Source organism: Nicotiana tabacum, chromosome 12 (assembly GCF_000715075.1).
Source record: "Nicotiana tabacum cultivar K326 chromosome 12, ASM71507v2, whole genome shotgun sequence".
Classification (NCBI taxonomy): Eukaryota; Viridiplantae; Streptophyta; class Magnoliopsida; order Solanales; family Solanaceae; genus Nicotiana; species Nicotiana tabacum.
Genome location: NC_134091.1, coordinates 125,499,297 through 125,511,843, shown reverse-complemented (window position 1 = coordinate 125,511,843; position 12,547 = coordinate 125,499,297). Strand labels below are relative to the sequence as shown.

At 32.6% G+C, this 12,547-nt stretch overlaps 1 protein-coding gene and 1 non-coding gene across 3 annotated transcripts; one reads left to right on the top strand and one right to left on the bottom strand.

Moving 5' to 3' along the window:
* The first annotated feature begins 5,355 nt into the window (after nt 1-5,355).
* On the top strand, nt 5,356-8,002 carry LOC107810247 (autophagy-related protein 8C-like). Of its 2 annotated transcripts, XM_016635005.2 has the most exons (6): nt 5,356-5,385; nt 5,477-5,550; nt 6,626-6,681; nt 6,795-6,847; nt 7,527-7,645; nt 7,729-8,002. In XM_016635005.2, exons 2-6 carry the CDS (start codon nt 5,514-5,516, stop codon nt 7,821-7,823), a joined length of 360 nt encoding a protein of 119 aa, XP_016490491.2. In that variant the 5' UTR covers nt 5,356-5,385; nt 5,477-5,513; the 3' UTR covers nt 7,824-8,002. The 2 variants fall into 2 exon arrangements, with proteins under 2 accessions (XP_016490491.2, XP_075083148.1); XM_075227047.1 differs by lacking the exon at nt 5,356-5,385 and having other exon boundaries at nt 5,393-5,550.
* A 2,623-nt stretch (nt 8,003-10,625) lies between these two features.
* On the bottom strand, nt 10,626-10,698 carry TRNAF-GAA (transfer RNA phenylalanine (anticodon GAA)). The gene has a single exon. It is a non-coding gene; the product is annotated as a tRNA-Phe (tRNA).
* Nucleotides 10,699-12,547: the final 1,849 nt, after the last annotated feature.

Below are 12,547 nucleotides of genomic sequence, written 5' to 3'. Positions count from 1 at the left end.
CCAATTTATGTAATACCTTCTATATTTTATGCTACATAATATACTTTTACCCAGGTATTTTACTTATAATTAAAATAACTTGATATTATTTTATTTATTTTACGTAACGGTAATTTTCAAGATATATAAGTAGCATTATTAAATTTGTCAGTAAATATTACCGTGAACAAATCTCAAGTCCACGTTCTTAATCATGCTTAATGAAATATTTTTAATGATCAGCCAAGCCATACACATTAATCCAATAAATAAAATACCTATATTTAGCACAATGACACATCAGATTAATACTTTCAAATAAATAATATTAACAGATAAAGCTTTAAAAATCTTAAAATTAAATACAAATATCTTTGAATTTTTTTTCAAAATTTGTATTGACTATAAAAAAAATTATCATTTGTTAAACAAATCTGTTTGTTATTATTTCAAATAAATATTTTTTATGGTTTTTAGATTTAAAATATGTTCATATTTAAATATGATTAAACAAATTGAGTTCCGTAAAAAAATTAAATGTATGGATATATTATAAAAATAACAAATAAAATAATTTAAAGTTATTTTAATTATAAGTAAATTACCTAGTTAAAAATATATTATATAGTATATAATATAGAAGACATTACATAAATGAGAGGATATATAATGTCAAGGGTATAATAGACTTTTCAAGTAAAAATATTATAAAATCTGGTCAAGGTGACTTTTGTGATAAATATAGCAAAGTAAAATAATTTTTCTGTAACAAAAGAAAGAAAAATAACTTTTAGGTAATGAACACAAAGTTAAATAATTTTTACGTAACAAAAGAAGAAAAATAAATTTTGCATAATGAACACAAAGTTAAAAAACCATCCATAAAATTTACTCAATAATCTATTTCCGACCCCACCTCCCACCACACTTATTCAAGAAAAGAAAAGGCTAGAAATAAGATGAACAAATTGATGTTAGATATAATTAAAGTAGTTAAGACTGGATATAGAACATTTGCAACAAATTAATACATTAATTTCTAGAATTTACTTTACAAAAGAAGATTATTTCCTTGTCTATGTTTGAGTCAGTTAAGATTTAAGTATTTGATTTGTTTGTTGAAAGAAGGCCAACCCCACCTCAATCAAATGTTACTTCACCTCTTTCTTTTCGCCTTATTAACGTGAATTCATCCCCCGTGAAACTCATTAAAAGGAAAGTGTTCTTCAACAATTTTTTTCATTCTCAGAACTCGAATCCGTACCCAATACGTCTACTCTTCAATTAACATGAATCAATTGGTCAATAATATTTGCATTTGTAAGCATTATGAACCAAAAGAAGAAATAGTTAATCAATGGCCTATTTGCAGGCAGAGGCGGACCCAGGATTCGGAGATCACAGGGACACTATGACATTTAATATAAATATATCAGTGCTCATAAAAATTGATACGGGGCCTATGCTAATATCTGTCTATTTTTTAAATACATTTGTAAGTATATATATAGAGTTTTTGTAAAATTTTTCGGATACCGGTGATCCCCCAACCTATAGTGTAGGTCCGCATCTGTTTGCAGGATAGCCATATCTCTGCCTGCCCCATTCTAAAGCATATACTAACTTGTTTCTACGAGCTTTCTAAAATAATCTATAATAATTGGCCACCAGAAAAGAATAACAACACAAAACTTTTTCTTGAAAATATTGTCATGTTCTGTCGTGAATTGTGATGGTATGATTAGGATCTCTACATCTTTAATTCAAGATTTTGTGTCTTTGAGTTTCGAGAATAAGAAAATTATATGTATTTAGCGCATTAATAGGTTTAGATTGGATATAGCTGATTTTCGGCAAAATCTATTTCAGTAGGGTGTATGATGTCGATTGCCCGAATTAGAATATTCAATGGACTAGGGTGGCCTCATTTCGCCCGTCCAACCGAATGAAGATTAATAGTATACTTTTGTTCTCTCGTCATTAAAAAATATAAAGGCATTTACATGGTAGGTACTTGATCATATTTAAATAATTTCACCATCCACTAGCTGCTTATGACAGCAAAGAAATAAAATTGGGAGACCTAACTCCAAAATTAAAATTTTACATAATCATGTGCACAATGATAAAGAACATGACTCAAAATCATTGCTTGCTTGCTCCATAAAAAGGATCTTTATTCTCCTAGCAACATTACAAAGCCACCAAGATAATTATACACACACAATGAGGCTTGTTTTTTTTTCCTTTCTATTTTGTCTTTCTTTTCTTGGTTCCCTTTAATTATAAGATTACCTCGTGAAGTAAAAAAAAATAAAAAAAAATTAGAAATGTACAAAAAGGAACTACAATTTTTGAGCCTCCAGCCGGCTTATACAGATCTAGATTATTTTCACTCGTTACTTGTCATCTTTCACCAGTATGTATATCGACGGATTTTCAAGATTTGCATACAGATAGAAAAGAAATAACGTAACTTGTTATTTTTTTTTTTTTAAAAAGAAAGATTTTTAATACCACAACCATGATTCAAGTGGGACCCAATTCAACTCCCCCCTCCCCCCTCTAATGAGCATTGATGATAATTCATATGCTATTCAAGAAATCCAGTTTTGGTTAAAACAGCATTTCTTACCCTGCTTAGATCTCTGCCTTTCAATGTTCTTCCAACACCTTCACACACTGAAAATGAAGAAATTTGGCTTCTCCCTAATCTTTTAGCAAGCCATTCATGTGGAGGCATTATATTTCCTTCATCATTTTCTTCAATTTCTTGATCATCACTTTCCCAACTATTATTTGTCACAAAATTACCAATATCTTTCTTTAAACTTGTCCCATAAATTTTTGACCAATCTGGTATTTTCACAGGGGCTGAGTGTTGAACTATTTTAAATTCTTTAATTGAATTCTTGTTTGACTTTGGGATCATAATCTTGGCTGCAGTTGGTATTTGCCTCCTTTGATTCAAAGTAAATGGCTGATCTTTACTGGTTATGAACTTGGAACTAAGTTGGCTTTTTTCAATAACACTATTATTATTAGTACCCCAAATATCTTCTTCTTGAAATTCTTCATTCTTGAAATTATATGTCCCTTCATTTGATGAAGTCATCTTCTGAAAAAAACACAAAATTCAATCAAGTCAACCAAGTTGCATATATGCATTAATTCAAAAAAAAAGAAATTATGTAAAAATAGAATCCCTTTTTCTTTCTCCCAAAAGATGTCTAAACTCCTCGAGTCTCAATTCAAACAATACCATCAAGTCATAAATAGGCGTACAATGACAACAACACACACAGTGTAATCTGACAAATGAGGTTCGTGGAGGGTAGTGTGTACGCAAATCTTACCCCTACCTTGTGAAGGCAGGAGGTTGTTTTCGATAGACCCTCGGCTCAAGCAACCAATTAACTATGCCTCAATTATTAATCGATTATTCATCAATTACTAATAGGGATGGCAATGGGGCGGTGTTGAGTTGTTACAGATAAATAGACACTATAATAGATTATGCATATAAGCAAGACTTACTTACCAAAAATGTACTTTTTTCTTCAATTGGAACTTGCAAGAGCTAGCTTACTACTTGAGATTTGATATCTGCATATATCACAAAGACTTTAGTCCTGTCTATACATGAATGGGATTCTCAGCAGAGAGCCAAATGAGAGAAAATGTGTAAGCAATCAAGAAGAGAGAAAGACTTTAACTTTAGTCCTAGAGATGTTTTAAATAATAGACTTCATGTTTATTTTAGTCTTTTATTTTTGTATTAAAGAAAAGCTTGACGGTCTTATATAATGAGAGTTAGAGAAATTCTTGTTAGGAAGTACTTTACTTTTTAGTGGGCCTATCTAACGTGAATTTAAATTAGTGAGGCGCGGAGCCAAGAATTTTAGTAAAGGAATTCAAAACCTCAACAACCAAAAGCAATTTTGAACTACAAATTTTGTCCCAACAATGAAAAGCAATTTTGAACTACAAATTTTGTCACAACAATGAAAACCTTCTCTATATCAAGGGAACTCATTAGCTTATACTATAAATAAGGGGAAAAAATTACGTTTGCCCAATTTTATATATGCAATATAATTCTTCATCAACTGGATTCAATTAAACCTGAAATTCATTGTGACTCTGCGATTGAGTCAGAGTCTGTGTATTTTGAATATCGGATAAGTTAAACAAAAAAGAGCATACAATCAAAATAGAGTTTCATTTAAACTAATGATTGTCATACATTACTTATTAATTAGGGCTATTAATTGCAATTCACGTGTATTTTTTTTTGACATAATTTACATTATCGTATTGAGCTTAAACATAGTTTTTATCATACATTAACCCTTGTTTACAAATATAAAACCAAATTTTCAAGGTGACTTCGATGAAGCTCTGATGATAATGACTTTTTGCTTAGCCAGAATAATCTAGTCACCCTAATTAACTCTATCAATGTAGACAAACTTTCAGAATAATAAAAAATTTAAAAAGGTGTTTATAACTCTATCAATATAGACAAATGACGTGATAGCACGTTCTTTAGGCTTTTGCAAATGACATCATTTATTATATTTATTTGACTTGTAATCTTAAGATGTTAATTATAAGAAATTATATGAATTACTTTAACGTAAATTACAATGTTTGCTGATTGTTGAAAAGGTTATACAATATATAGTCAACATTACATGCAATTTTTAGTGTGGTAAACTAGCTAGACAAATTCTTCAGCATGATGATAGAACCATTTATTAATTTAAATAAAGTAGAGAAAAGAAAGAATAATTTCATAACTTAGGATAAGGGAAATAATTTTCAATTTGGGTGGATTTTATGTTGGATTTTAATACAAGTTTTGAATACCGAGTGAAAAATAAAATAAAATAAATAAATAAAGAAGAGAGCACACACACACACACACACACACACACACACATATATATATATATATATATATATATATATATATATATATATATATATATATATATATATATATATATATATATATCTTAAGATGTATATATAGAACATAACTTACATAACAAAAGAGACAAAAATAGACAAAGGGAAAAAAAATTCTCGCTTCGTCCTAATTTATATGAAGTTGTTTGACTTAAAAATAAAATCAAACAAATTATTTTTTGACCATAAATTTTTTTATATACCTTTTAAATATTTAAATTATTAATTATTGTAACTTATAATATTTTTTACGTAGTTTTTAAATATATAAATTTTATTTCGAAAAGTTAAAGGAAGTTTAAATTTCCTACACAAAAAATGTCACATAAAATATGCTAAAAGGAATACTAGTTCAAAACGGCACCGTAGCATAAAGTGACATTTGATAAAGAGTTTTGTTTGTTCAACCTTCACAATTGACGAATTTCCTCGGTAAGATCCTTTCATCTTCCTCTCTTTGAAGTTCCTTTCTTTTCCCTTTTTCGGCAAAACCCTAATTTCCTTTTATATCTGTTAATTGCAGAGCTAACCTAATTTACTAGGACCACTCACTCATCACCATGGCCAAAAGCTCCTTCAAATTGGAACACCCACGTGGTATTATTATTATTATTGTATTTTTGGTTCCAAGATCCGATCTTTAACTTGTTTGGCTCAATAATTTGTTTGATCCACTAATAGTTATTCTTATTTTTTGGGAGTTTTTTTTTTTTTGTGTGTGTGGATGGGGGGGGGCTTGTTTAGTTGGACCTTTCTTGTTATGTTCCCTTGTGAATTCATAGTAGTTTATTTTGTGCAATTGAGAGTTGGAATTCTTGCAGAAATGAAGGGTAAGACTGTGTATAATATATCTTTGTGGTCCGGCCCTTTCCGGACCCGGCGCATACTGAGAGCTTAGTGTACTGAGGCTCTTTTTTACATGGCTATATAATTATAAGTTTGTTTATTTTATAAGCTTCTGTTGGACTGCTACTGTTTGTGTGTCTTTTGTGTGGAAGCGTGGCTATTATTGCACTTTCAAGGGGAAGTTTGGTATGATGGATAAGCAAAAATACTCTTGGGATAAAATTTAGTACCGCCTTATCCCTTGTTTGGTTACTAATCCTAGGGTAAGTTATCCTAGGATTAAAAATAGTACTGAGATAATTTTTACCTGCTAGAGGGTGAAATGGTAATCTCCGGATAAGTTATCCTCGGTAAAATTGAGAATTCCAGTATTAATACAACATACCAAACAATCAATAAAAAATAATACCGGGATAACTATCCCAGCATAACTTCTCTTCAAACCAAACGACCCCTCAAAGATTTGTGAAAATTTTGATGCAAGCGGCAAAGTAGTACTTATACAAAGGAATTAAATGGCGAAAAGTGGCATGCAGAATTAACAGGAAAAATATCATTTTTGTAACGAGTCAGTGCCCTCAATCTTGTAGAAGTACTTGGCTCATATCACAGTACGTTAATCGCTTGATAATCTGCTAAAATATTGCTGTCATTACCTGTCTGTATTCTCTCGTACTTCAAAATTTTGTGGCTTCTTTTTTAAAATTCATTATAGCCATCGCCTACCTTATCAAAAAATTATAGACATTGCCTATGTAAACATTTGTCTTTCCTTTTGTCTAACATTATCTATCTGTCTTATTAATTCTGTGTTGTACTGTTCCAGAAAGGCGACAGGCCGAAGCTGCTCGTATCAGGGAGAAGTATCCTGATAGAATACCGGTACCAATGCAATTTTGTCTATTCTCTCGCAGTGATGCTTTTTTTTTTTTAAAGCTAGACATTTTATATGCCTTGTTAAATCTGCTTTTCATTGTTCTCTTCCTGGAATTTAGGTTATTGTGGAGAAGGCTGAAAGAAGTGACATTCCTGACATTGACAAGAAGAAGTTAGTAATCTTGATAGTGATCTATGCTTGGTCCAATATTATATTCACATTGGTTATCGTCAATGTTGCTAAAGATGGTTTTGTTCGATAATGAGTTTTTAATTTTCTTGAGCTAGTGTTGGGGTGGCTACTGCACCTTTATGAACTATGACGTGATTCATGTAAATTTCTTATACGTCTTTCTAAAGAATAAACGGATTCTCGTAAGTATTTTCATGGGTACAAGATTGTAAGATGTAGTGTTTACTGTTCGAGTTGAAAGATGACTAATGTGCACTAGCAATGAGATTGATTAGAGCACAAGATAGGTGTGATCTATGTTGCTGACTCTCCAAAATGTTGCCGCACCCGAGTCGGGTCGTCCAAAAATGCACTACTTTTGGAGTATCCGACACACATCAGGCGACATTTTCAGAGAGTCCGAGCAACGTAGGGTGTGATTGTCTGTTCTAAAGTGTATAATTGAAGTGCAAGGATTTCTTTATTTTGTTTTCTTCATTTGATAGTGATATGCAGCAATTGAAGACATTGGTTCAAACTTCCATAAACGTGGGATCTCTCCGTTTTAATTTCCATCTGCATTCTCCTGTTAACAGTGTTGAGTTAGCGTCTAGCTCTTTTACATTTATCTTTATGATATTTTCCTTTTTGAAATGTCTGTTAATCATAATTATTGCAGATACTTGGTTCCTGCTGATCTGACTGTGGGGCAATTTGTGTATGTTGTTCGTAAGAGGATAAAGCTTAGTGCTGAGAAGGCTATTTTTATCTTTGTGAAAAATATCCTTCCTCCGACAGGTGAGCAATATTTTGGCACAATTGTCATTATGCGTTTCCAAATTTCTTCGTTTTTAATCAGTCTGGTTTCCGTCGTTTTACAGCTGCCATGATGTCTGCGATTTATGAGGAACACAAAGATGAGGATGGCTTCCTCTACATGACTTACAGTGGAGAGAATACATTCGGATCGTTCTAAAAATGCAGTCAAACTGCTCGTGTAAATACGTCCTAGTGAAACTTGTAAATTCCGTCTATCTGGCGTTTACTTTCTTCCGAGAAGGTGTCTTCTGTATGATGCCTACTTGTTTAACTTAGGTACATCGACTGGTTTAAAGTATATACTTAAAACTCTTATGAAGATACTCATTTTCCGTTTGCTGCTGTGTGATCTTGTTAGTTTCTTTTCCTTTTTCTTTTTCCCCTTGGTCACAAATGGTTTGATGATAACCTTTATAGTGGATTAAAAGCACTCATATGAAAGTTCCCCAGAAAAAAATGGATATTGTTAAATCAACCGTGAGATACGCTCTTGCTCATGAATCTACTCTGCAGTCTCTTTACGCCCAATCATTCCGGATAACGTTTGCATCCTCTGTATTACTGCAACTGCTGACACAGAGTTAGCCGATGCTTATTCCTCAGATACCGTCATTGCTTCTTCTCGGAGGCACAGGACAGGCATTCTGGGGACCCCTATTCTATTAGCCAAGCTTGGCAGCCCCTGCCAAACTTTTTTAAAAAATGCCCCTTTTTGCAAATCGCACAATGTTGGAAACAATGTGATTTGTTTTTTTTTTTGTACCAAAAATGTAGCCATATATATTTACTACTTTGAAAGTTTAAACAAATACCAAACAGTACTTTTCTTCTTTGCTTTTCCTTAACCGCAAGATTAGGCTGGTGTTGTAAAAAGCATTGCATTCGCACTCTTGCGCAGTTGCACTTGTACCAAAAAAACATAGAAAATGTAGAGATAGCAGTTTGAGACACCAGACAAGGAGAAGAAAAAGAAAACAGGTGAAAATGTCAAATTTCCTGACGCAAAACGCGTACAGATATTGGACATTCTCACCTGTTATTCTAATGCTTGTCATTTGTATGTATCATATCCATGCAGCTGTCATCGATTTTTTTATTTTTTTTGGAAAATTCACAGAGAAACCTGTAGCCGTAGCTCACAAATCATATAGAAGATGTAAATCACACTAAGCAAGCTCGGTGCGGACGAGCTTTGACTGAGAAGGCTGCTAGTGAGAAGAATCGATCACAGGTCTCACATGTGAGAAGACATTCACCCAACCAACTCAGCCAACCCTTGCGGCGGGCACTGTCATCAGTTTTGACATATGCATTGATATGGATTTTCGCCCTTAATTTGGCTTTTCCAGTGAGAAGACCGTATCCAACACACGTTTTGTAGTTGCAACTAATTATTTTTAATAATGTTAGATGCGTATGCTATCTAGCTTCTACAAAAAGATTTGAATTTATACTATATATGTTACTAACAATATATTAAAACTTGTAGTCTTAAATATGTCATGATATTGTTGTGGCAATAAAGATACCTTCATTACTAAGGGTAAAATACAAGGGGAGCTTTGTCGTAACTGGTAAAGTTACTGCCATGTGACCAGGAGGAGGTCACGGGTTCGAGATATAGAAATATCCTCTTGCAGAAATGCAAGGTAAGACTGCGTATAATAGAGCCTTGTTATCACGAAAAACCCAAGAGGAGCTAAATCGATTAAAAAAAAGAGAGGAAAGAAGACTCTTTCCACGCTAAAATAATGAGTACTCATTAATCAAATGTTGGTAGATCATTGCTCCTATAAATTGACTCTAATTGCAATTTTCACATGGAAATTATACCCTTCCATTTTGGCATAGTTGCAGCTGTCAATATATAGTGTTTATTCCCTTCTTCACCAGCAATATAGGACAAACTCTTTTATCTGTTCTCAGCCTGAGCTATGCAACAACGAGATCTCCCTTGATCCTTGCTGTATGTGCTTGACACTCGCCAAAAAGACGCTCTCTTGGGAACTTCTTACTCCAGCTATTCCAAGAGTCTCCGCTAGTTGAATCGCATCCACTAGACTCCTCGTTCTGCTCATTCCCTTCGTCAGCTCTTTGATCGGGATATATAATTACTTAGGTTCCTACTATATATGGCTTTGTTCAATTTCTGTAGCTGCTTCTCACCTGAGTCCTCAGACTCCGGCGAATTCGTCTGCAATGGCGATGTTTGTGTTTTACGCAATCCCAAGTCCTCCTCCCCTGACATCAAATTCAAGAACAAGAATAAACAGAAGGGAAGATTTAGGATTCCGTTTCCTCAGCTTTCTCTATGCAAATCTTGAAGATCAATATTTATGCCTTTTCTTGCACTTATACCAATATACATCATACATTCTTTATGTAAAATATGGCTAAGATTCTTGAATTAGCCAGTTTTTTCTTTCGACTTTAGCTTGTAGATAGTATATACTTTCTCTAAGTATTAAACAGCTTTGACTTATGGGGATCAGTTATGTGAATTCGACGTTCTATTCATTATCACTGCCTATATCACACCTTCTTGTAGTGTAGCCCGACATGTATACCATCTTCCTGGACGGCAACTTGGAACTTCCCATGTTGTGTAATTCTAGTGGCGGATGTAGTTTATTAGCTTAACCGAATTCAGTATTTCTCGACGCAGAATGTGATATACATTAAAATTTTAACAAATATTATATTATTCGCAACATGTTGATTCCATCAAATTAAAATTCTATATCCGCATCTAAATTTCTTCGCGAACTATTCCAATACTCAAGGTTGAGGATAAGTCAAAGTTTCAACTAAAATGACTTAATCAATTCTAATTAGCGATGAACAAAAATAAAAAATGGAATTTAACTCAACCCAATAAAAAGATAGATATGACTTAGCTCCATGTTGTAATTGATATTCATAGTCTGATAAATAAATCGAAAGTTGAAACGAAAATGAATGCGGTGAACGTGGATCGAACACGTGACCTTCAGATCTTCAGTCTGACGCTCTCCCAACTGAGCTATCCCCACTTGTTTGTACATTTATTTATTAAAATCTAGAAGTTCTAGATCTAATTTTGAAACAGTTGCCCCCGGAATCGACAATTAACGTACAATAACAACAACCCCCAAGTATAATCCCACAAGTGGGGTATGGGGAGAGTATGATGTACGCAGTCTTACCCCTACCCTGGAAGGGCAGACAGACTGATTCCGATAGACACTCGGCTAAAAAAGGTGAAAGAAGCCCTGATAGCAAGTAATAACAAGACAAATAATTAGAAAACTAAATCGAAAATATCAACAGAAAATATAAAAGAGGTACCGATAACAAGTAATATCACGACAATATATTTAGAAAACTAAATCCAAGGTAGCAAACGAGAATATGAATGAAATACTGCTAGCAAATTACGGAATTACCGATAACAAGTAATAACGGAACAAGACATGCGAATATAACAAACTAAGAAAATTCAATTATAGACGTATAAATATTTAATTTTGTGCCTCACATAAGTGATACAATTGTGTGCATAATTGCCTATATCCATGATTTTGGATTCACAAATTCAGTTATCAAACATATATAGAAAAAGTCATACAACTAGTGTCAGTTGTCTAAACGCACAACCCTGCTACTGCAATAAAAGTTACTGCAAAAGTACTCTTCGAAAATTTGAGCAATAGACACTTGTTTTCCATGAATCAAGAACTTAATATGCACGTTAAATGAGTTCCAATGAATCAATTCCTCAACTTTGGTTTAGAGTAGTAACTCTCCTTTTCATATAATATAGTTAGCGAGGGTTCTTTAACATGCACGTAATTAACATCATTTTTTCAAGAGTTCTAAGTTCTATGCATTGACGGTAAAAAGTATTTACACTATAATGATATTTATTAAGTAATTACAGATAAATTTCTTGATAAATATTACTCCTTTCGATTCACAATAAGTAACTTTTTTGTCTTTGACACACCCCTTAATAAAATACAAACTCCTAGAAAACAAATAAGTATTTTGACTAAAATTACCTTCAATTAAATTTTGCATATTTTTAACTTGACACATTGAGATATGTAAATAGGGGTAAATTTGAAAAACTATAGTTAATTCATTCTTGATTATGTAAAAAGGACACTTACTTTGGACCAAAATAAAAAGGCCAAATGATCACTTATTATAGACCGGAGGAAGTACTTACTAGTTAATACTCTGATAAAAATAATAATTGACCGTCTATTATAGGTCAACATTCACTGATAGTGTAAAAGAATCTTTATACTATAATTTAAATGCTTTTCCAAAATCCATGATTTTAAGAAGCATATGTGAAAGTCATGAACTATTTTGATCATTAACATTATACTCAATGTAACAGTTGGGCTGTTGACTTAATTATTATTGGAGGGAAATTATCTATATAATCCCTTCTATTCAGTTCTTCACTTCTCAGCAAAACTATAGCATTTCCCTTTAAATTGAAAAACTTTTGCATATACTTGGAAATGTTTGCTAAACTTTTGCCTCTGCTTTTTATACTCTTAATTGGAGTTTTAATGGGCAGCATTAGTGCTAGAAAATTATCAAAATTTTCTATTGAGGATGCAAAAATGGTTACTGATTATGAATTAAGATAATGGTGGACTCAGAGGCGGATCCAGGATTCGAAGGTTGCGCGTGCCACCATGTTATGCATAGAGTATATGTGTCAGTAGCTACAAAGACAGATAAGGAATAATGGGTCGGTTCGCTTAGTTTTTGGTTAATTTGTATAGGCCTTTCATTCACAAAACAAATACGTTTGATTTTAGTTCAAATTCTTAACGCTTAATTTAAACACATTCTAAATAAAAATGCAAAAAAAAAATAATA